The sequence below is a fragment of the Brienomyrus brachyistius genome, chromosome 15, assembly GCF_023856365.1.
Source record: "Brienomyrus brachyistius isolate T26 chromosome 15, BBRACH_0.4, whole genome shotgun sequence".
Lineage (NCBI taxonomy): Eukaryota > Metazoa > Chordata > Actinopteri > Osteoglossiformes > Mormyridae > Brienomyrus > Brienomyrus brachyistius.
This window is the reverse complement of record NC_064547.1, coordinates 17,657,338-17,682,810: the sequence shown is the minus strand read 5'-3', so window position 1 is coordinate 17,682,810 and position 25,473 is coordinate 17,657,338. Positions and strand designations below refer to the sequence as shown.

Here is a 25,473-nt window from a genome sequence, read left to right as displayed (position 1 = left end):
ACATTAACAGGCCTCTGTCTGCTCTCCCCAGCGGGTGGCGCTCCGTCTGGACGATGACGGGTTGCCCTGAGGAGTGCCCCGTGTGCACGACCCCCCCCTCCCCCTCCCCCGCCCACCTCAGTTGATCGCCGTCTCCTGGGGAGACGACAGCCAGCCGCGCACAAGTGCCGACGGTCGGGAAAGTATGCTGGCCTGCTCATACCGACCACTAGGGGGCGTATGTATTTTATCGTCCTTAAATTATACCTGTCATTCACTCTTTCCCTAGCAAGTTATTTATTTATTTAACTTAGATGACTACTGCTACTACTGGATGACTACTAATACTACTAGTACTCCTACTACTACTAGTTAGTCTCCACCCCCGACACTACTGATAGCACTCCTGCATCCCGCTGCCCCTAAGCGAAGACGCAGAGGTACCCGCTACAAGGGTCTCGAGCGCGAGGTTTACCACGATTAGGCAGCTGTATCGGTCATGTTGGGCATCCATGTTGGTGCACGGGGGTGGGGTAGAGGCACTCTTGGGGGGTGAGGGATGGGGGGGCAGACTTTGCTTATTCCCCTTCCGTGATAGGGAGTAGGCTAATGTTGAAATGACGAATGACACTTCGTGGAAGGTTCTGGAAAAGTGAGCCACGTGAGGTTTGCGGGCCCTGCCAGCACCACGTCCTGGTACCTCGGCGTTCGGTGGCCGAGGCGGAGGTTGTGATTGGCAGGTTAACTCAAAGGCCGTGTTTAATACAAAATGCTGATCTTTTGGCTTTCTCAGCCTCCTAAGTGCAGATTTAAAAGGAATTTTGTTTGATAAGCGGATCTGCCTCACAGGGGACTCTGGAGTCATTTAAATTCTTCCATGGGAGAACAGAACTAAATAAAAAAAGCAACAAACACGGGGGTTATATGAAATACGGGCCAAACGATGCGATGCTGGCTAACTTGACCCGGCCCCCCTCTGTCCAGCAGAGGGCAGCACTAAATCCATCAGCTCTTCCAACGTCAAACCCACAGCATCAGATGTCTTCCACCTGTATGCAAGGCACATTCAGCTCCTCAGCTACCGAAAGCAATGTCTTCAAAGTCACACTTCCGACTTGGAGTCTGGTGCGAGCCAGGTGGATTATGGGATTCGTAGTACCATGAGTTGTTGACCTGTCCACGAGCGCGACAATGTTCACAAACACAGCATCTCCCTTGACAGCGGAGTTTTTGTTACACGAAAGAGAGTATTTATTTTTCTGGGTGTACAGCTTTGTCTTTATATTTTTCATACTTTGACACGTGTATTTCTACCAGTATATGCTGCCGAGTTGGGTTCTGTCCTGTGTATCTGTGATGTACTAAAGGCTCCCCGAGGTCATGACAGCAGAAACTCGCTTCTCCACGTTGGTGTGAGATGCCTGATTTATTTAGCGGTCTGGGATCGATGAGTCTTTGCTGCAGTGTTTTGTAATTATTCTGATTATCATCACTTTTATAATTAAATGGAAAGTAATATATATGCAAAGCATTAAGGTCACACGCCGCTGTGGCCGTCTTGTGTTCTGATTTGCCACAGAGCAGATTGTTGCAGGTCAGGCTGTAGCTGGAGGTGGACAGTGAGCAGGGGCAACTTTAAAATGCCCTCGTGATGCAGTTTGTATCACAGAATCAAGTTTGAAGTAGTGCACTGAACCCGTAGTACACATTTAAGCGATTCCAGATTCTGGAATCTGCTGTTATCACATGACCAGAGCTTGTCCAGGGACCCTCACTGATCGTTGGGGTATTTTTTTTCCTTAATAAAGGACTGTTCTGGCTCCATTTTGGGGAGGCATCGGCTCACTACCTGTTCCCTGGCACTTGATTTCCATGTTGTGGATTTTCGGTCCTGTTGCAGGTTTCTGAACGGGGGAGGCTAAGGGTGAGGTGGAACAGGCAAGCAATTCTACCCCCCTTCCTGGGGGTGACATTGGAAATGCCGGCCTCTCTGTGCCTCGGAGAGCTCATGGTAGCCATGTTGGATCGCGTTAGCCAAGGCCATTAGCCAAGCATCACATGGCATTCTGGGAAAACTGTTTGTTTCTCTTTCGACAGGGAAGATAAGGCTTTAGCCTGTGCTTTTGACCTATTTTCACATTTACGTTTCTTTCCATGGAAGCTGGGGGGTCTGTAGCAGAATCAGAAGCACTTTTTGTGTCTGTGACCTCACTGAACGCCATCCGCCTGTCACTGGAACCAAGAGGCAGGGCAGTTAAAACGAATATCTGTTTGAGCTGATTATTCTTTGTCATGGTGGGTGTTTGCAGTGACGCCGTGAATCAGAGGACGACACATCGAGGCTGAATTCCGTAAGATCCTGCTTGAAACAAGCCGGTTTCTCTCACCGCCTTGGCAGGGCGCGTGTTTGTGTGTGTGTGTGTGTGTGTGTGTGTGTGTGTGTGTGTGTGGTCACACGTTTGCTCGTCCCTGGCTCCCGTTGATAGTACCTGTCCGTGTTTATCAGAAATAACTTGCTGGCTTGTTGGTCCGCCATGACGGCGTCGTGAGGAGGATTCTTGTAGAACGGGACCTCATTCCAATTTGTCAGATGCAGGGCCCTGAGACTTAATCTGACGTTGAAAGGTGGGCCAAGCCGCCCCCCCCTCCCCGCATGCTTCACGGATGGGCGCAGCCAACAGCCAATCCTCTGTAGATAGAACTTACCGGTAACTGGTCACGCCCCCCTCTCCTGCTTCACGCTCCTGTAGCAGGTCGACCGAGTTGCTTCTCCTCACCGCTCTGTCACTAACCCCCCCCGGCGCGTCACCAGACCATCATCTCCATCGCTATTAACCCATTGTTATTCGAAGGGCTACCTTTCTGAACTTTGACACTCGAAGGATGGGAGCGGGGGGGGGGGGCCTGAACCTGATTTGAATCCCTTGGCTTTCGGTTGGGTCTTTTTTTTCTTTTTCTTTCCTTTTTTCTTTCTAACCGCGGAGCAGCGCAGATGATGTCACCCAATGACACACGCCGGTCCCCACGATCCCTGCTGCATCTCTGTGTTTTGTGAGTCTCGCCCCGGCTGGTCCTTTCCCATTTGACGTGTATTACTTGAAAAACACAGTCCAGGCTCCTCTTCTGAACCCGTCGATGTAGATTTGTGGGGGGGGGGCATGGGATTAGCGTGCCGGGAAGGGTCATCCGTACGATCATTCCACAGCCATACCGGGAACATTTTGTATGCCGTTTGTTGCACAAACTTTTCAAAATGCCTTCTGCACTGTGTAAATGACAACGTGGGGTGGGGGGTGGGTGGGTGGGGGCTGGAAGGGGCACTGATTGTTGCAGACAAATGGTTTTGAATCATGACTTGTAAATACTTTTTCTTACTGCAAAGATTTTGATAATGTTTTAAACATTTCTGTAAAGAAAATCTCCGTGTATATGAACATCTAGGAAAGAGTGTAGACCATATATGAATTTATTTGTACACAAGAGCCCTGGATTTATCTACTACTTGATTGTAACTCAAATTAATAATCTACCAAAGTGTTTTGTCTACATTTTAATTTTGGTTTTCTTTTTTTTAACATGTGATAGAGATTCAGTAGGGCCTGGTTTTCTTTAATATATTTGGTTGTGTTAAAACATGACTTCTTAATTTATTGGTGCCTTGTTTGTGTTGATGTGTATCTCACTGGATTTGTTTTTTTTTTTGTGTAAATATCTGTTGGTAGGCAGGAAAATGGGGGGGGGGGTCGTATTTGGCAACTTCTGTACTCACACTGGATACCCGAACTGAACGCCAAAAGGTCTCACTCCTCTTTCTACAGAATCAAGCTGTTCATAAATATCTATATATATTCATATATTAAATTTATAAAAATCGCATCTCTGTGTTTTTTCTTCTTTCATCCCCCCGTGTCGCTGTTTACTGCGCGTGTGGCTGTGTGGGTGACCAGTGTGGTCCATGCCGATTCACTGGCTCTCCACTGACATGCATTTCGTGTTTTCAGGTTCTGTTTTTATTAGACCGGCCTCATATCGCAGTTCCTTCCCCGCTCATGGAAGCCGCCGGAGCGCATCATGTGTGTCTCTCACCCACGCGAGCGTCTGCTTTACTTTCCATGTATTTATTCTTTGCTTTGCCCCCCCCAGTAAACCTCTTATTCCCAACCTCCTACCCAGGTTACATGGTCCTGTCTAACACCCTTGGAAAACCGCAGACCTTACAGGACGATTTTCAGGTATCATCATCTTAGTGGGTATTTTTATACAAACCTCATTTTCTGCTCAGTTAAAGCTCCCCAAAGTCAGAGGCTGCTTGGCATATGCCAAATCTGCACATGCTGTGTTGAGGTGTTTCCTTTTCTCTGTTTAACATCCATCTTCCGTAGCTGCTTATCCAGTCCAGGGTGACGGTGAGCCTGGAGTCTATCCCAGAATGCACAGGGCACGAGGCAGCAGACAGCTTGGAGAAAAAGCCAGCAAACTGCAGGGCACACGTCCACACGCACGCACGCACGCACGCACACACACACACACACACACTCTGTGGGCACTTTAGAAAAACCAATTCACCTGACTGCTGGCCTTTCTGGGAGTAAACAGGAGTATTCAGAGGTAACCCACAGAACATGTGAACTGAATCTATCTTCACAAGAATGTGTTATACTATATGTGATAATACTTCCTTTGTTGTATGTTTTCATAAAGGGGTAACAAACTTCTTCTGAGTGGCACAGATAGCCCAACTTGTAGCTCGAGCTACCCCCAGTGGCAGAGGTGCGAGTCAGCCTGTCCATCCCTCTGTTTTTAATGCCCACCTAAATGGGTATGAAAGAGTCATCGGTGGGCAGAGAAGGTGGCACAAAGCCTTTAAGGAGCCGCCAGCTGTAGCTGTGGCTGAAGGCTTCGCTCCGCACAGCAGCTGCCACTGGACCTGCCTTGCATGTTAAGCATTTCCGTTGTAATTAGTTGTCAACTGTTTGCCAACAGACCCATTGAACGCGAGGAAGGGGGGGGGGGGGGTACGGCATAGCACATCGCTCTAATGCCAGACATCCAGCAGAGTCTTCCCACCTCTGGTACCTGCACCGCCTCGTTCATGAATGGTTTAATCAAATTTTCGCCTGTAGTCTTGATTGTCCCTGAAAGTTCAGTTGCTGGATTGTCTTTTCATATCCAAAGAAAGGCTCTGTGTGGCGTTTCTAGTCGTGCGTTTCCAGAGTTAAGGTCGCCCATAGTACTGCACTGCCTGCCCACAGGTCTGGTCGTTCGGTCAGCAGAGGCGTCAGAAATCAGAACGATCTGCAGTTGAAATTAGCGAGTATTTAAGATCTCGCGTGGCTGGCCCTTCGCTGGCGATATAGATGTGTGTTCCAGTGTGCACTGGGTCATTTGCGTTCTTGTCGTCGTTCGTTCAAATGCTCTGTCGAGCTGCTCTTAGATGCATTTCAGACGTCTGCCTTACGTACATTGTACGTTCCCTTCTTAAAGCTTATTTTCCTTTTCCATATTTGTCCATATTATTATTCCATACGGTGTGAAAGCTGCAGAGGACACGGGGCGGCGCTTCGCACGTCCCCGCTGCGGTTCCCAGGGAGCTAAGAGGCGCTCCGTTTGCGCTTCGGCCTGAAAGGCGGTGCTGTCTGCGGATTCGGCTTTATCCCCGCATGAAAAGGGGCTCGGTATTAGTATTCAAAAAACACGCTGCTACCCGCTGAGCTAAGAAGTATGTAAAGCATGACGATTCGGTGCACCTTTTAAAAAATAATAATGCATTTGAATGAATAACTTTTAATTTAAGCAAAAGGAGTTTTGTTGTTCGTACTTGTGAGCAGGGAAACATTTGACCTACCCGGAAAGCTCGCACGGCAGTAAGCTTCCTAACTATTTATGTAGCGTTTTGCAAAGCTTTTCTTGTAATAAATCGCCTGATGCTCCAATATAATGTTGGTCCGCAGGCGTCCGCGTTCCCGCACGTGAGATTATCTTTTGGCGTAATAGCGCCATCGCCTGGACACGACATAAATATCCAAAACGCATACATATAAAGTTTTTTTTTCCATTAATCGTTTCCAAGTCAGCAGAGATGCAACTACATTCACCTTCCGTTTTATAATACGATTGAATCGGGACCATCTATCTGTAAAGTAATTCATATGACTGCTAGCTTGGATGTTTAGTAATTTTACTTATGCAACCGTTCTTTAGTTTTATATACTAGTCTACATAGTTTCACAATGGTCCGGTTGTATGTTTCTGCCTGCTTATATACATTATCGGAATGTTTAACCATAGTAGCTGTTGTGACACGCTAATTTGTGTTGAAAAGACATTGTAACCCACCGTTATCTTCAACTGGTAAGAGTTGTAGCCTGTTATTCGCAAATAACTCGTTAAATGATGGAATAATATCTGCAATTACCACTGAATCTCAGCGTTTATTACTGTTTTAGAGCACATATTGGGTGAACAGTTATTTACCGATGGTTGAATAATATTGCTTCATTTTAGCAATCTAACGTTGTAGTGATCTCTGTATAAGCGATATATTGGGGAAAACGGGGTTTTCTACTCGTGAAACTTGCAGGATGTATATTATTGAATTTCTTATCCCATTGGCCGTGTGTATTTATGCTGATTACTTCAGGTAGTGGCTTGGAATCAAGAAAAAATGTTAGTCAGAGAACAAAAGACTTTTGCAAAACCATATTTAATATATTCATTTCACACTGATAATGCACTGAAATACTGGGATGAATTACCAAAAAGTATATACTTTTTCTTTGTACTTATTAATTCCCTTTTATAGTATAAGTCATAACACACACACTTGCAAATGCATTATATTTTTGGCTGACTTTAATAGGTATGACTTAAGACCTGGGAAACTTCCGGTTTAACCAAAACGAAATCCAAAAAAAGGTAATAAAACTACAGTTCGTAGGTAAGAGAGAACTTTGGGGGGGGGGGGGGATAAAACGGAATAACCCCCGCATTAATATATTTCTACATTCTGTTTGCCAAGCATTTTTTCAGTGACAGATACTTAGACAAACCACTTACTAACATATTTCAAACAGCACTGAATAATTCGTTTATGCGCATGTTAATATTTGATAAAAATAAATATTTTAAGTAGAATATTTTAAAATAGTATAAAACAGGGTTAACCAAAATATGCGTATGTTCTGCACACGGTTATTCATGGATCCCTCTGCATATAAACACACCGGGCGGAAAAAAAATCTCATCTCAGATAAACACATAACTCATCGGATTGTCTATGCGTGTGATTTGTAGAAAGATACGATGAATATTCATACTGAAAGAAAAATGCATCGACTCCCGAAATAAATTCCCGACAATAAAACCGGGTGGCGTATTCTGGAAAAAAAAGTGCAGTATTGGCTCAAATGACACACGTATTCCATTCGGCTCCATTGCAGCCACATACGCTATACGCGGTGCATCGTCTTCGTACTGAATAATATGAAATTGGGGGAGATCTATTTAATTGCAATATAACATTCTTCGTGCATTTCAACCGATACATCGGACGATACGATACAATCCGTAATACAGGCAAAGCAGGCAAAAGTATAATGAATTACAAAGGAGGCAGAAAGTCGTGTGCATATATTATTTATACCGCAGTCAAGACAAAAAAGGCAGATACAGAACTGAAGGGGGTGGGGAACTGTAAATACCTCTTTCTTTCACCTTGGATATACATTTTTAACTCGGGCTACCACTTGCAGGAAGAATATATGAATGTAATGAGCGAGAGATGCCTTGTGTCGCAAAATCGGCGGTGATTACGGAGAAGAGGCAGTTAAGACGGAAAACCTGAAACAGACGAGCTGTTCCCTCGCCGTAATAATGCAGGCAGGGCGCCATGCTGGCCGCAGCCCCTCTGATTACGGCTGAAATATTAAAGTACTTCTTTGGAAGGCGTTTGGAGGATGAGCTCAGATTAGTGCCGCTTCTCTGTCTCCGGCACTAACGAGCCGGCGTGACAGAGGCGTAGCCGGTGAGTAATGGTACATGGCCGGCCAGATCCTGCCGGATAGCTTCACCTGCGCAGCCAGATCTCTGATCTCTGTGCCATTGCAGCAGCACGCCCTGCCTGGGCTCCGATCTGCGCAGTTTCCAGTCTTCGTTTATGAGTGGGTCACAGCGGTTCAAGACACATTAAAGGACACCCTGTCAAAAATTCAGGAAGACTTGGGAAAACAAGGTAAGAGGAAGACATAGGTATGTCATCAGAAAGTGATATTATGGTGGAAAGAGAGCAGAACAATTTACTAACCCAGACAGTCCTGGGAGCACATGGGCGGCCACGGTGAATGCCTGCCTGGATCCTCTATTGTACTGTTCCCAGTTAACATGACTGCCAGCTGCTTGCACACTTGTAGAGCAGTATCAAAGGTGGGGGGGCTGGGGGCAGAGTGGTATTTGCCCATGGGGTCCATCATGGCAGGGCGCCCACTGCAAACCTTACCCCCTCCCCCAGGCCTGCCCGCATATATGTCTGTTTTGATGAGACAATCATGCAAAATTCGCAACAATATACAGAGGTCCCCCCTCTCTGGGATAGTAAATTTGACTGAGCCTACCCCCCCCCCCCCAGGTGTGAGACCTATCCCTGTCCCTGACAGACAGCTGAAGGTGCATTTACCCTCCGATAATGACCCCAGCTTTTTGTTTTCATATGTTCACCATCTCAAGTCACAAAGGTCTTATGGGGGAGGAATCTGTGGTTGTTTATCGAGGCCTAACATGCTCCAGCAGTCCCGTCCCGCCTCCCAGCCAGCTTGGAGCTTCCCAGTGCGCAGAGCTGCAGGCCATTACAAATATCATACCCAGAATAATCACATGTTGCTTTCTGCCGAAGAACACGAATTTCTCCATCCTGTATTACTCACGAGGGCGGCTGCGGTGCAAGGCAGCTGTACAGACTCTCTCACTTGTTGATGCGGTACCGGGCGTGTGCCCAGAACCCGCAGGGTGACCTCAGACGGACCGGAGAGCCAGTAAAGTGTCACTGGTGAGTCCGGCGGATGTGTCGCTCCAGCCTGTTCATTCTCCTGCCATGAAACCTTCAGGAGGAACCATGAGGAGCGGCAGACTGACACGACCCTCGGGGAAGACGGCAGGTACGTTTTCCACAGAAGCGATAAAGAGGCGACCACAACCAAAGCCCATACAGAAGGTGGACACAGAAAGAGTTGGAGGTGTCTTTGATACGTGATGCAGCGTCCAGGCGGTGGTACATGCCAGAAGACTCCACTACAGTGCTGCCCAAGACCGAGCTGAAGATGCTTCAGTGTGGGTCCTTCACCCTTGGGCATGGCAATGATGTGACTGCAGTCTGCCAGTAACGGGGTGATGGGTGCTGTCTGTGCAGCGTGGACACGAGTCATTGCTGCAATGGTTCGCCACAGGGTGGAGTTGTTTTACGGCGCCGGTGGGGGAGGCGGGTGGGACTCGTGGGAGTCGGAGGGGGCTGGTGCTGTGCCTGGGTGCTCCTCAAGGAGCTTGACGATCTCAGCGTGGGAGGCCTTTGACGCCAGGAAGAGAGCGGTGTGTCCTTCCTGGAAAACAGAGGACGTCAGAGTCAGCATGACATGGCGGCCGGGGGGGGGGGGGGGGGGGGTCCCTCATGATTTTTGCCGACCCACATACTCATTGGCCCCCTGGGAAAATGTCCAGTATGCCAGATGGCCCGTGTAGCCCTGCAGGACACCCATGAGAATGTTCAGAGAACATGGCACACACGTGGTGCTGGGAATCAAACCTACAACCCTGGAGTCGCACTGCTTCCCAGTGAGCTTACCGTCCAAGGTAATCACATTAAGGGCTGTAGTATTAATGACTATACTGTGATCGGCTTGAATTCATTGGCTCATTGCCTTTGTTCTGGAGAGTAAGCTGCAGTGAGGACCTGATCCAACCTGCACCCCCCCCCAAACACATAATCCATTCACAGCTTCTCAGCAGAAATAATTCATCCTAAAAGGGATTAGCAAATCTCACCTACTGAGATTTCATGACTGTCGCTAATCAAACTTCTCTGTTCAAACAACCTCATGGTCACACCTGAAATCCTCCTGCACTCAGTGGCTTCTGCCAGATGCAGAACCTCAAGGTCTCACAAAAACACGTCTCACTTTATTCACTTGTCATTGTAAAACTGTACTTTGCAGCTGTGTCCAGCAGATGTCACTGTTTGCACAGTAAAAAAAAAACGTAGCAATTGGAATTTGGCTTGAATTAGTCTCACCCTGTGCAAGTTAAGTTGTACCATGTGTTTTTGGGAAACCTGATACAATGTTTTGAGTAAAGACTGAGCAAATAAGAAAGAATATTCCTCAACAGTAAGTCACTTTGACAGAAAATAAAAACTGGCTCTTACCTATTATACTTTGGCATCTAGAGAAATATATAGCTATAAGCAGCAGATAAACAGAGAAACCTCAGAGAAATGACTGGCTCTTATCCAAGTGAACATGAGCTAGAAGCAGAGTTGTCTCTGCCAGTCTTTGCTTTGTGATCCCGACCTTGTCCACAAGGTGGCGGTCACAGCCCCTCTCCAGCAGGAGGCGGACAATCTCTGCATGGCCCTGCTCGCAGGCACACATGAGGGCCGTGTATCCGTCATGGTCCTGGGTGTCGACGTCCGCCCCGCAGGCCAGCAGCACACGCACCATGGCCGTGCGTCCGTGACTCCCGGCCAGCATGAGCGCAGTCTGTCCGGCCTGCGCCGAAACGGAGAGAAGCGTTCACCAGAGAGGAGCATGATGGGAAAACAAGTGCAGGGAAATGGTGGAGAGAAGGGGAAGGTGGGATCGCGTAAAGGGAACGGGAAAGGGTTTGAAAGCCCTTCATTAATGCTATTTGCGTCTCTTTAAGCACTTTGGGGCAGCTACATTAGGAAGGACCCAATATTTGGAAGGTGCGTTATACAAATAAATTGAATTTAATTTAATCTGCAAGACATTTTACATGGCAGATCGTTTTCCAGATGCAAGCTGATGCCTGCTGTTCTTTTGTAGTTCCTTTTAGTTCCAGTAGTGAAGTTACTTCGTCGACAGCGGGATTTGAACCCGTGCCCTTCTGATTACAGGCACAGAGGCCTAAGCCACTCACCACCCTATGAAAGGTGTTACTGATTATAGTCCACATAGAGGAATAAGCTGGTTCGTTTCCGGGGATGCAGGGCAGTTGTGCCACGCGGCCGTACCTGGCTGGCCTGGGCGTTGACGTCCCCCAGCCGGAGAAGCTGCAGTGCCACTTCCACGTCATCCGGCCCGTCGGCAGCAGTCAGGGAGGCTAGCATGACGGCGGTGTAGCCAGCCTTATTCTGGTGGTCCACGTCACAGAGGCCTGCAGGCACAGCGCGCCACACACTGTGACATGCCTTGCGCCTGCAGATAAACTTCACAGGACCGCACACACCAAGCTTTCAGGATTTAGAACCAGAGCACCCCCTGGTGGCGAGACGACCACGTTACCCGTGTCCAGCAGCAGCCTGACAATGGCGAAGTTGGAGTGTGACACGCTGTAATGGAGTGCAGTGTTGCCATTGCCGTCCGCGAGGTTGATGAGGAAATGGAGGAGTGTCGGGGCAGTGAAGGCCACCTGCTTCAGGTACAGTGTCACCGTGTCCACCAGCGAGTCCATCTGGCTGGAGATGCGGAACCACTCCTGGTAGAGCACCATCAGGACCTGCCTCTAGGGGGCGATAAAGGACCACAGTTCACTGCACAACACCCAACGTCAGCCCTACTTTCCAATGATTACGGCTTATCCATGTAAACAGACCCACTACTTCTGAGAATTTTTGTACTTTCCTGAAAAAACCTGAACTAAGCAGCTGCATTTGTTGAACAGAATATGTAATACGTCTGCTTTTTGGACTCTAGGTCTCAGTAATTCTTCCGTAAATTGCAAACTCCTAAGGCATGGCATACTGTATAGTTAATATTGTGCCGTAGGTATGTCTGAGACACTTTTTAAATGTTACCATTTCTTTGTCGGGGGCGCTGATTTCTGCCAGCCGGTCTTTGAGGTAGATGCAGGCCTCCATGAAGTCTTCATCCACCTTTTCCCTGGGAGCAGAAGCGACACACGCAGCTCAACGGCAACCAGCACCGTCCACTGAAGAGCAGCACAAGCTACAACTGGACTTTCTGGTTTCTGGGAACGGAGGCAGTGTTTCTATATTTGTCTCTACAATCATGGGACCGTACACTTCATTTTTAATGAGTATTTTTACCAGTGACACAACTAAAGGAAAATAAACCTTTACCGTGGTGTTACTGCATGGATAATTGATTAAAAGGCTGGGATCCGTGTTTTCTCCCATGCTGGGAGAATATATGAAATGATATATCAAGGCTGAGGCCTCCACCTGGCCTGGGTATGTAGGTGACCCTTCTCTTCATATATTAAAAAGTCTGTCAGCACCTCCTTCATATTGGCTTCCAGGCCAAGCAATGCAAACAATGAGCGGAATTGTGTCCATCTCCTATTGGCTACTCCTGCCTGGGAAAAGCCATAGGGGCGTGTCCAATATCCTCCCTCAGTTGGCTTGAGATCAGATGAGGGGCGGCTGTGCAGCGCTGTTAGGAGGTAGCTGACCAGTCCTTGGCCGTGGTCCTCATTGACCTACCCTCTTGGCGGGTCGTCCTGGGAGTCCGCACATGGGACCGGGGTGCTCAGGTCACCGTCGGATCCCGCCGCCTCGACATGTGTGGGTTCCTGCGGGCTGGTATCACCGGATTTCTCCTGCTCCTCAGGCCCAGAACTGTCATCCACGTTGTCCTCGCCGCTGGACTCCTCGCTGGAGGTCGTCTCGTAGCTGAGCCGAGGGCGGAACGCGAAGGAACAAATCAGGAACCCTGGGTTTCTCAGTGTCGGGGGTGTCTGGGTGCAGGGGCAGTTCTGGCGGGGGAGGCGTCAGTGACTACATGCATGGCCTTCCTGTGGCCCCCCCTAAACAAGACTGCTACTTGGGTCTAAAATAATAAATGTATCATTATGATTATTATTACTGGGTTATATGTGGGTTAAAATTCTGTGCGCTGGGAACAGACACAAACGTGAGCACATTTTCTTGACGGACTCTTAACTCGGACGCGACAGGCGGTCGAGTCGTTTCAGCTGGCGAAACCCAAAGTTAACGACAGAAAAAAACAATCAAGCTTGTGGAAGCGAGACAGTCTAATCGAGGAATCAGAGTGAGTTACACGTTTGTAAAAGCTAATAATAAATAGTAAATAGCTATTAGTAAAATGTAACTGTAAAGCACTGCATAAATAACATTGGTTGTCAACATTGTCTTATGCTTCTCAATGCTGGCAATCTAGTGTAAAAATACAAGAACACAAACTAATAAACACCATCTAGTGTTTCTTTTAATATGGGGGCTGGGGGGGAGGGGTGACGGGCTGGGTTTTCTTGTTGGGAGACTCGCAGACAGAGCTGACAGACGGCTGGCGGGAGGGACACAGCAGGGATGGGGGTGGGGTGGGGGGGCTTTGTTCTGGGCCCTGTTTCCACTTCCGACCCGGTTTATATAAACACCGGACCGCCGACACACGGCAGGGATCCCTCTGGGCGGCCGGACCACCTGGTGGCACCTGGCACGCTTTCAAACGGCGAGGGGGCGGCAAACAAGCAGAGGGCAGCTGGTGAATGCGTGGGGGGGGCAGTGAGACGGACACCCCAGCGTACCCCCCATTCACGCCGACAAATTTGAGGTTCTTCTTGCCGCCGCCGCTGCCATTTCCTGGCCGGCTGCCGTCGTCGTTCTTCTTCATGATGGACTTCAGGCCTGAGGAGAGGACAAAGAAAAGACTGTCAGAGCACCGGCTGGGGGGGGCAGGTACCTGTCAATCCGGAACGAACGCCAGGCTGGACTGGCCAGCTGGAATACTGGTATTTTCCCAGAAGGAAAGTTGGAAAAAATCATCGTGGGGCTGTCCATCCCCATTCAGCCCTGGTACCCCCCCCCCCTCAGCTGAACACGGCGGAGTAAGCAAAGGGGCCTTTAAAAATCCTTACATCTCTCAGAATTGCTCTTTAGAAGCCTTTATGAAGATTCGCCATTGTCAAACGGCAGCTCGTCAAAAGTTTGGGTCACATGGTGCCGAGCTCTGTGGCGTCTTAGCTGGGTTCAGTGGTTTTGCTTTCCTAAGATCTTGCTTTCTGTGAGCTTCCTGACAAACCTTTCTGGCCTCATTATGTAGAAATGTATCAAAAATCAGTTCATACACATCTAATTAAAGAGAAACCATTTCTGAGTCTAAAGTGAAGCAGCTCCACTCTTCATCATATTTCGCAACTTTACATAATTGGGTTTGAGATAAAAAAAAAATGAATAAATCACAAATAGCTGCACGCAAAGTGATCTCCAGTTCACCAAACGCCGAGTGCCATTTCAATGCAGCCCCCAAATTATTCCAACCACATTCATTTTATATGAAATCGAGGTAGAAATTAAGTCAGTGAAGACGCAAGAAGGGAAACCACATCAAATATCTGACGTTAAATGTGTCAGCGGCAATGACAACATGTAATATTCTATCACTGACAACATATCTTCTAAAAAACTAAATTATATAGGTGTCACTGTAAGCCTTTTTCAGAATCTCTTTACTGCCCATCATCGGTGTCATGGTTGACAATGGCTGCGTGATGAGTTTCTGTTCGTCACAGCATTCGTCGGGACCAGTGGCTTAAAGCAGCAGCTTCTGCCTCTTCAGACAGACATGTCCTGCTCCTCTTTGTCTGCCTCTTGCAGATTTCGGAGTGTCTGGATTTAATTACGGCAGGACTGTGCTCATCAAATTGTTTAGGGAGCAAAAAACAGCCCTGAAGCTGGCTTTGGGATCATCCCGCAGGGGTTGACTCAGTACATTCCAGAAAGAATGATGCCTTCAACAATCGCTAAAGAAGAACTGTGCCGATTAATCATATTATATTGAGACTTAAACCATGCATTGTTTATGAAGTACAATTAAGTATGTGCCTAATTAGGAGGAAAGATGAATGAATCAATAATAAATCCATGGCATTCTACACACCAAGTAAAATATTTCAGACCAAAATACTTACGACCAAGTAGTGTGACGTGCTGTAATTCAGCCCACCCTTACAGATCTGTGAGAGGTCTTCTCGCATTTAGCTAAAAGCTACAGTGTAGCATTCCACTGTCCCAGGGCTCTATTACATCCCTCTGAATTTTAAATACGCCTTTGGTATAACAGAGATAATGGTAGAATCTGAGTCAGAGCACCCTGGGGAATGAAGCTTACTCGCTCTCTACCTGGACGCCTTCCAGCAATGTCATTTGTTTCACTCGGCGACATGCTGTTAATCTTTTGATTGTAATCAACAGACTTTTTAGACTTGGTACATTTTCAAGTCCAGCAGAGCTCAGGAGAAAAACCGCTGGATCTGCTGAGTACATTTTTGGGCAACAAAGTGGTATGAAAATTACTATGAGCTGGATTGTGCATGAACTCTGTAGAATCACCCCCACCTTCCCCTAGTACCTCTGACGCTCAAGCAACATATCTGTTCAGTACAGTAAGATCTTAATGCATCTTTATATGTCATAGTATGTCATAGTCTTATGGTTCTGACTGAGTGAACCGTGCAAGAATTTCAATGTACTTGTGCAAATAAAGTTTCGTTTTGTTTTGTTTCATTTTGTTTTGTTTAGTTTCAATTCAATTCAATTCAATGTCATCTGCACATCAATGACAGTTGTATGTTTCTTTTTATACATTGGGAATTACCTGCTGGTTGAGTGGTGGCCCCTTTCTGCCCCGGTGAAGAGTAAAAGGTAGACAGAGCATTCAGGGAGCTGACGAGCTGAGTCTGGATGGAGCTGATCTTGGAGGCTGGCTGCTTGAGGGTGCTGGTGATCTCAGGGTGTCCGCTGCTGAGGTACGCCCACTGCTCGGTCAGCAGTCCCTGGATCCTCGTCACGTACTGGCCAATGGCCGCGTTTGTGGCCGGCACTTCCTCTCCATCCTGCTCATAGCGCTGATGTCCTGGGTCCAACTGGCAAGGCTGCTTCAGCTCCACCAAGCAGCCAGCTTCCTCCAGAAGACCAGAGGAAGCACCTTGCTGGTCCATGGGTTCCACTGAGACATTCGGCTCCTCAGCCTTCCAAGTTTCCTCTTGAGCCGTGCGGCAAGGTTCCTCCTGGGGATCTGTTTCCACAGCTTGGTCGCATACAGTCACTCCAACTTCCACATACTTCTCAGTTGTTAAAACACTTACTGAAACCCCTCTGTCTTGTACCTCTACAGCATCCGTTTGGGTGCTCGAGCTTGCCAGGTATTTTGGCTGTCCACTAGTGTTGGAGGACATCATTGTCTCGTCGGCTGTAGCTCCTTCACAAGTCAGTGTTAGTTCTTCTGCATTTTTATTCACAGACAAATCACAAGGTGAACCAGCAGAGAAGAAAGGTGCCGTCTCTGCCAAATCATCAGTTTTCTGGTCACTCTCATCAGCATCCTCCATGTCTTCCTCAGAATAGACTCTTAACTTCTTCATTAGCTCCTTGATCTTTTCCTCCTTCAGCTTATTCTCCTCGATCTTTTCACTTAGCAAAGCGTTTGTATTCTCTAGCTCGATTCTGATGTCACACAGCTGCTCTTCGAGGGCTGCCAGCTTTTCCTGAAGAGCTTGAATGATCAGACTCTCAGAGTCTTCACCTGCTTGCTGGTATGTGGGATCCATATCTCCCTCACCAAAAACAGTATGGATATCTGACGCTGTTTGTTCTGGCTGGGCTGTTTTCAGTGCTTCCTCATGCCCTGGTGGTTCCTTTGTAGAAAGACTCTCCATGCCTCGCCTTAAATGGGCTGCCTCTTGTATTGAGGGACTTCTCTGCCAAGTCTCCACTTGTTCTGCTTCTTTATGTGATGAAGGACTTTCCACCGTTACTTCATTTGTAGAAGTACTTCCTACAGCTTCCATGTTCTTGCCTGGTGTCTCTGCCAAAGGGTTCCCTAACAGTTCCTCCTGGCACAGAAGATTCTTTGACAACGTTTCCTGTGTCTCCATTGCCAGTTCTGGTACTACTGCTTCCTGTTCCAAAGGACATTCCACTCTGCTGCCATCAGTTTTTGCTACTTCTGTTACCTCTGCCACTGTTACCGGTATCAAAAGTGGGTCTGTAATAGAAGCTGTTTTTTCTTGTGCCCCTAACTTTGGCTCCACAGACCTCTCTGTTTCTTCTTGTCCCTCTGATTCCAGCTCATGAATCTGGTCATCATCATCAGGGACAACAAAAGGCTGCTCGATTCTTAGTTCTGCGGTAATGGTGCTGGAAACGCTTGCATCCTCCAAACGATCCTGTTGAGTTGCACTTTCCCGGTGCTCACATGGCAGACACTCTGTCTTGTTGACCACAGGCTGGGAGTTAAGCCGCCGGAGAAGCTGCTCTTTCTCCTCCTGCAGCAATAAGATCTGTGCTTTGAGTTTTGGGATGGTTTTGACTTGCTCCTCCAGCTCGCGGACCCTCTGCAGGGCCGTGGCAAACTGTTGGTGCAGTCCTGTGTGCTCCCCAAGCACGCCACTCCTCCTGGTCCCTACATCCAACAACCTGGAGACATTCTCAGATGAGCCATTCTCCCTGGACGACTCCGCAGAAGCTTGAGGTCCAAGAACCTCCGAAGACTCTGAGCTCTTCCTCATGACAGTCACTGGCATACTGGATGCCCTGAGTAGATGTGGCCTGATATGTAAACCCAAGGGCTGCTCATCGAAAGCTCTGATAGTGGCCTCCTCTACAGCTTTTTCTGATCTGTAGCTGACTCCAGGTGCCCTGGGGTAACTGGGAGACCTGCCCTCACATGGCCGAAACTCATAGATCTTCTCGACCTCCATGACGCGTGCCTTCGTTTTGTGTCCGAGGGTGCAGGATGACGCCCAGGTGTCCCTGGGCACGCTTCGTGCGGCATGGCCTGGGAGGCTGAAATTCCGAGGCAGAGTGCTGAATTTGGGGCCCCTGCTTTTCCTCTGGATGTGAACCCTCTTGATGGTGTTCCCTTTCTCGATGTCATCCACATACTTAAGGAAGTCCAGGTCGAGGTGAAACCCGTAGGGCGTTTCCACGTAATAGGGCAGCTGCTTTCGCTGGCCCCCGCTCTCCGGGGCTTTTGAAGACAAGCCGTTTGCTGAAACGTGTAAGTCACCGGCTTTAATGTCACACTTAATATTCCTGCTTCCTTACAACTTATAAATGCTTTTAAGCCAAACTTGAATCGGCAACTTTTGTGTTGACTGGGAAATTCTTACAACAGCAAGGGCATTTTTAACAAGGAACCAGACTAAAGAGATTTAAATCATATTAAACAGGCAAAAAAAAACCATATATTTTAATGGAGATTAAAAAACAAAACTTACCATTTTTTTTGTCCATCATTTTAATTAGTTGTGATTAGTACTGGTGATCTGAAAGAAAAATCATTTTAAGTAAACAAAATATGCTTACGGGAAAATATGGCCTAAATATGCATTTATCACGCTGGCAATTTCAACACTGTCATACATCCATCCATCATATCCACTGAGTCACCACGGCTCCCTTTAATACTGTACAACATAACATGTATTTTAGAATCTGCCAACCACAGCCTTTAATCTACTTTGCAAAGCTGTCCTATTTACACTGTAGTATATTACATATTAGGCATTAACACTAGAATAAAACAGCCAAACCTCAAGCAAAAACTATCTAACCCATTGCAGCGTAATCAAAAGAGCAACCATAGACATTTGTGGTCGTGGAAGCGTCTGTAAGTGAACCACGTTCACGTGGAGCAGCGCGTAAAATGTTCCGTTACAGTTTCACTCATTTGTTCCAGTTACAAATGCCAACTGTTGGAAGCCATTAGTTTGGGATGGTCTTCACAAGGCAAGTATTATCAGACCAGGAAACATTCAAAATTCACGATTATGGTTTTTGCATCAGTTATAACTACCGACAAAGAGTTACGTATATATATATATATATATATGTACACATACACAAGGGCGTAACTTTGGTTTGAATATTGGGAGAGTTGAGGTGTCCACCCATTTAGGGGAGGGGGGTTGTATTGGCCGGTTATTGGGGTCTTTACAACTCCCCCCCCCCATAGTATACACCCATGTACCTCAAGAAATTAAATAAGCAGACTTAAAGAAAGCCTACATAGATACTTTATATTCTGCATCTATCTGTTTTCCATGTTTCTCACTAAAAGTTAGAGCCAATGTTAAAAATAAAATGCGCCGTAGAAGAGATGCACTATGTCGCTGCGCGTCGGTGCCAAGAAACCCCAGAAGAGCACAGCACAGCCTGCATGGAGGTATGAAAGCAACATCCAGTAATTTCAACCAGATTCTGTTTTTTCGTAGGACGACGCTGAAGCAGTGATGAGAACTGCGATTAAAAAGAAAGAAAGAAAAAAAAACCAGGAAGAGACTGTATCATTTAGACAAAGTTAATAACTGAAATTCTACGCTCCCAAATTCATGTATGGTCGGGGGGGAGGGACCTGGATGGAGAACAGTCAAGGCCAAACACCATCTGCATCAGTCTCGTGCTTTGATTTAGCGTTTCTGAGAACAGAAGGTTTAGTAACTGCACTGTGAAGAGTGTCCAGCATTTAGTGCCTCAGGTGGTTATATAATGTATGACCAATGGCGGGAAGGTCTCACCCAATGGTAATCTTTCCCAGAGAAAAACAGAAACTGAAATCAATGTAGTTTGAAGGGGAGGGGGGGGGCTTTGGATATTCTCCAGGACCAGAAAGGGGCTGTCCTCAGTCTGTCCTCACCGTGTACCTGAAGTGTGACACACTGAGAGCACCTACAAGTGGAAGCGAGTAACGTAAAAGGCTGTGAAACGGTGCACAACTGGACGGCAGCAGGTGGTCAGGGGATCACATCACATTTACACCCGACTCCTGTTAAAATTAAGGGGGGGGGGGTGAATTAGGCACTCGCAGAAGCAGTCAAAGACTTTATTCAGCTAAATGAAATAGCCAAACGCCCGATCTACAGTTACCGGATTAGCAGCTGAGCCCCCCATTTCAGTGTGGCTGTAGGAACACGTTGTTTTTAATTACAGCACTCGATGCAATATAAAAAGCCGCAATTTAATTAATGACAATTAAACTCAAGAAGCTCAAAACATGGGTAGAACCAGCAAATACCTGTATGTGGCTCCCCGGATCAGGATGCCATGCTCCTGATTGAAAGTTTGCTGGTTCAAATCCCACGGTTGCGAGGGAGGTCATGCTGCTGTTGGCCCGTTGAGCAAGGCCCTGAAGACGAGCTGCGTAGCCCTGATGAAGGCTGCCTCTACATGTCTTTGGTTCACAGGCTCGGTTTCAGCTTAGAACTTTCTGAACTGCTGTAAGTGACGCTTCGTGCAGTATTTTTCTGACTTCAAAGGGATTCCAAGTAAGAAGGAACGGTAAGAAGTTCCAGCAGATGAAATAATGTCCAAATAAAGAAGAGAACTGGCAGTAATACAACAGGTAAGAAAACAGAGAATCTACAACACTCTTCTGTAGTTCTTCCGCATGAAAACTGCTGGAAGTATGAATGTATGAATACACTTCAAACTGCTGAAACGTTTTTTTTTTCCTCTAAATGAATCTAATGCTGAAAGATCCACATGAAAGGACTACTATACAAACACCAGTAATTTTTAAGTGCCTCTTTTTTCTTCAAGAGTGAAATGACAAGATCATCCAATCAGCCTCGTCCCAGCAGCTGGGCAATTTTAAAGGATCAACGGCAAAGTCACGAAGTCAACAAGCTGCTTGACAGAGACAGGCAGGTGCGCGATGGTGGAACAGCCCAAGGACTGGGTGACTGCTGGAAATGTGTCTCATCGTACCATGTTAACCTGCCACGATACTTGCTATTCATTACTGAATCATACTGAACGACTACATCGTCGTTTTAATTTGATTTTTTTCGAATTCGGTTCTTCCTTTCTCAATTCAGAGAGTAGGTGGAAACAGCGCTTTATTACTCACATGGAACTGTGTGTTCGTGTATATGACGAATAAAACTTGCAACACCAAATTAAATTGAGGCTTCTTAATTAGACATGGCATTCATTACGGGCCCAGTACTAATTTCTCATGGCGTCAGCGTATCTGCTCTCATCCCGTTTGCACAGCCCAGCCAAGGATGTATGATGAGCTTTTCATGAAGGAAGAAACCAATGATTTAAAGTTACCGCTCGCATCGATTCTCGGTGGCTGAAATTAAATAACACAAAATGACTGAGCGCAAAGTGTATGTAAAGCAGCGCTGATTTAATCCGTTGCTGTTGCGCCGCGTCCTGATTGAATGAGCGAGGAGCCACAGGCGGCAGGTTTGCCTCACACTGGGCAGAGCAAAATTACCCGAAACAGCCAGGTTATTTCCCACCAGATGCGGTTACATAAGGGTCGCTTCATCCCCAGAAGCAGATGAGAACAGGCGGCTGGCGCACTGATCCCCCGGCGCTACTCTCGTATCTGTTCCCCCACATAACTTAAAATAAATAAAAGTGCCTGCAGACCATAAACGCCACACTATACCGTGTCTGTGTCCAAAATCCGGAGACCTAGAAAGGAGTAATACAGCCATATCAAATGCTGTATTTATTATTACATAATGATAATAATGTTATTATATCATATTTCCATTCAGACTTCATATTAACCCACACACAGCACATTAAACTGCCCATCTCATAACCGTGTCTGGCAATGGGAACACATTTGTCAGATTAGTGAAGATGGGTTAATTCCGTTAGGCTGACAGTGTGCTACATCTGTGCAATAAAAACTAACGGGTAAAAAACAGGGCGCGTCTGTCAGGCAAGCGTGGGTACGGCGTCGGCTGTTTTGGTCTATTCCCCATCTTCGGCAGCACATAGATCTGCACCTATCAGGCATGTACGGCTCAAAACACAGCGAAAAGAGATTTTATTAGCGCTCTGATGCTTCTGGGTATAAATAATTCAGCTAATATCAAATGCATGCGCCGTCTTGTACAGCAGCAGGATATGGATATACGGTATAAGGAATTTTACGGGACTTGAACGGTTTGAACCTAAAGAGCTATAAGAAATACACAACAATGATCCAGCAAGAAGTAAACTCATTTCATCCATAAGAAAATGAAAACTATCTCAGTGTCACGGGTAGCGACAAAAACATTATTATCTGCAATAAATGCATCACAGCAGGGACGGATACATGTTGTGGTTGTCATAAGCAGAGAGGTGCGGTTTCAGTTGTTGAGACGCTGCTTCCCCCGGTTCCCGTCGTCACCGTCCATCCCGCTTGAGACACACATTCCCAATCCCGGTGAAATACCCCCACCCCATAAAAAGCCCTTTTCTGCTTGGCAACAACTCTCACTGCAGCCTACTTGCAGTAAAACCCCGCGGACTTGAAAGCATCATCCTCCGTAGGTGTGCACACCGTTACCTGTGTGTCGCGGCCAAACGCACTGATGCGAGGTGTAATTAATTAATTAGCCAAGCTGGAGGGACATCGGAGCCGCCGGTGCGACATCCACTCGCACAGCGCCGGCCGCTGTCTCCTGCATTGCAGCAGCGGCGCTACCGCTCCGTTAATGCAAGCGGCTCCACTTGTCACACACAGAGACCCGCAGCCACATGCAGAAAACCGAGGACGGTAAGAAATTAATGCCCGAGGGCTGCCACAAACCTCTCCTTCTAGCCCCTGTGCAATGCAGCCGTGCACAGGACGCGCTGGCTGCAGCAGCTGCAGAGTTTCTCCGCTCCGTTACCCAGGTTTTCCCCCTTACTCTCCCCCAACTTGAACAGAAAACACACACACACACACACACACACACACACACACATACAAATGCTGACCGTGCAGCTGAGAATAAGGGTCCCCAGCTGCCCGATCAGACCGTCAGGTGACAGACAACCTTGTAACTACAGCAGAGATCCAGCTTATGCAACGAGAATTACAGCTCTAATCTCTCTCATGTTTGCATCTCAGGAATTCAGTGAAAATCCCCTTTTCCCCCCTCATAGTATCCGGAGCAGGTTACTGGTCTTGGGAAGTCCGAGGAAAATAGTCACTTTCCACAGCTTTCTCTGGAACACCGGTAAATGCTCGCCACTCAGCAGTGCAATTATTGCTGCAAATATCGAGTGAATTATTAAATGGGGGCTTAAACGGTATCTTTTAACAGTCCGCCTCTTATCTGCCCAGAACACAAACACTTCGGGTGGAGTTTATGTTGGCTCATTAAGTCTCTTTACTGCTTGCAGTTGTATTTGGATTTCCAGTTCCACTGAGCTGTTGCACAGAGATCACAAAGAAGATAATTATAGTGCAATTAAACTGCCGTAAAAGTAAAAACTGCGTTATTGAAAAGCCGTCTTGTTACGCAGTGGCAAAGGAAATTACTCTTCGCATTGTATGGTGGGAAAAGAAAGATTTTGTTTTTTTAAGCGCTGTCGTTAAAGCCCGAGAGACTGACAGTACATGTGGTTGGTCCGACTAAGTTCTTCCATGTGGAGAAACATCTAAAAAATAAAACTATTTAGTCTGAGTGTGAGGCAGGTACACCTGACTGCCCAGTGGCAGAGCCTGCATTCCCTGACTGCACATTCTCCACCACTTGACTCCAGTTAGAGCTAAATTATAAACATCTAACCTCCTACTCTGGAAGTAAGCAGCTTTCCATGCGTTGCTGCCTCCCGAACTCGGCCCCATGGGCATTTCCACGGGCTGTGGCCTCCACTGTTTGTTTCCGGAGGGAAACCACATCCCCGGTTTTGGGGGGCGCTGCCTCACACCCTTCCTCGGGCCTCGTCTGGCCCAGCCGGGATTCCCCGGCCGAGTATAACTTAACCCAAAGTATGCTAAGAGTACTCCCCTCGGCGATACTCTGACAGGGATAACAAGCTCAGTACTGCTTCTGCAGTGGTGCCACATAAATATCTGCATTGAGCAGCAATGAAAAGCCACTGCCTCTGTTCCACAGTGTTGTTTGGGTACCATGACCACGGTGAAAACAAAACTGCTTATGGCACTACTAAATAAACAAATATGCTTCATTTGCCCGAGTACAGGTAAACTGCAATGCTTGTCTTTGCCAACCCCATCTTGCTCTCCACAGCTTGGGGGTCACAGCACAGGGTCAGCAGCCCTGGAGCTGGGGATTAAGGGGTAAAGAACATGTGACTGCTCTGCCAAGGCCAGAGCTCAAACTGGTGATCTTCTGAGACTTTGCCTGCTGAGCCACTGTGCCTTAAGACCCAGGGCTGGTTGAGGCCCATGTGTGTATCTTTGTTGGCTGACGGACTGACCGGCACTTTTAAGACCCATGAAACGGCATGTCGGAGGGGAGCAGATTAAACACAAAGCTCTCATACGAAGCAAGTGGCAGAACACAGTCGGTAATGACCTAGTTTTGGGCTACACCAACCCAGGGCTTTGTCGTGTTTTCCTTGGCAGAGTCGTGACCCCACATACCTCCATTGAAATCAGCGGAACCACGCAGACTTGGGATGCTGACGGCACCAACAGGCGGGTCGCTGCTCTACCAGCGCATTTAAAAACAACACATCGTCTCCGAGGACGACGGAAGGCCACAGGAAATGACAACACGTAACTGTCAGAAAACGCAGTGCAGTTATTCCTCTCCGTATTTTTTGAGATATTGTCATGCTGCGTAAACATGCTGTAGCTATTGAGGACGCCTGGATTACTATGCAGGAATAATGCTGACGGTTACAGCTTTCCACACTTATACTTTTTTTTATTCCTCTTTTTCCACCTTTCCTGCATGCGCGCCATCAAAAGACGATAAAATTGCCCAGCCATCTCTGCACAGCCCACGCTGCGTTCCGCTCCTAACGGCAATGCTGAGTCTCCGGTAATTTGATGGCTAATGGTTTGAAGTCTGCAGTACAGCCCCATGGAGACGTGGGAATAATTTCATCCGTAGGAACTGGTGCTTGCATATTTTAAAATGAAGACCAAGCGCACATTAAAAATCAGCAGTGTGCAAACATTGGTATTTAAAGTTTAAAACAAATACGGATCGAAGGGCGGTTAAATTAAGAGATAGCGCTGTGATCTGCATCATCGATGTCCTCCTCAGTCAAGGAAACTTCCGGAAAGGCGGAAGATTTAAGCCACAGCTAGTGGCAATTTTGTTTATTATGCTTTCTTATTGATATTAGTCTAACTTGAGCAGCATCCCGAGTGTGAAATTGAGCCCCGGGAAACGCGAATCTCCTATGGAGACTCATAAACGATCGCTAACACCTGTGTGGGGAAAAGGCTCTTGTTGCCCGGAAACCGCACACCGCATCTGCTCCGTTTCGTGTCGCTATGATCCGCGCACGGCCCACACTGAACGTTTTCATGCTGGGACCACTGAAACGTCATGCTCCGTGCTAATCAGAGGACACGGCACCGGTCTGGACCC

At 47.3% G+C, this 25,473-nt stretch overlaps 1 protein-coding gene across 7 annotated transcripts in view; it reads right to left on the bottom strand.

The window, feature by feature from the left end:
- Positions 1-6,663: 6,663 nt before the first annotated feature.
- Positions 6,664-25,473, bottom strand: part of kank4 (KN motif and ankyrin repeat domains 4) — a 29,927-nt gene continuing 11,117 nt past the window's right edge. For 4 of the 7 annotated variants that reach the window (XM_048977054.1, XM_048977053.1, XM_048977052.1 and 1 more), the window contains 9 exons: positions 18,403-18,450; positions 15,780-18,173; positions 13,711-13,810; positions 12,647-12,835; positions 11,999-12,083; positions 11,487-11,706; positions 11,216-11,358; positions 10,533-10,730; positions 6,664-9,566 (listed from right to left, as the gene is read on the bottom strand). In XM_048977054.1, the coding sequence (XP_048833011.1) occupies positions 9,429-9,566; positions 10,533-10,730; positions 11,216-11,358; positions 11,487-11,706; positions 11,999-12,083; positions 12,647-12,835; positions 13,711-13,810; positions 15,780-18,173; positions 18,403-18,421 (3,486 nt within the window). In that variant the 5' untranslated portion in view covers positions 18,422-18,450 and the 3' untranslated portion in view covers positions 6,664-9,428. Of the gene's footprint in view, positions 9,567-10,532; positions 10,731-11,215; positions 11,359-11,486; positions 11,707-11,998; positions 12,084-12,646; positions 12,836-13,710; positions 13,811-15,779; positions 18,174-18,402; positions 18,451-20,198; positions 20,636-22,724; positions 23,178-25,473 lie in introns of those variants that run through there. The other 3 variants (XM_048977051.1, XM_048977055.1, XM_048977056.1) reach the window with 3 other exon arrangements.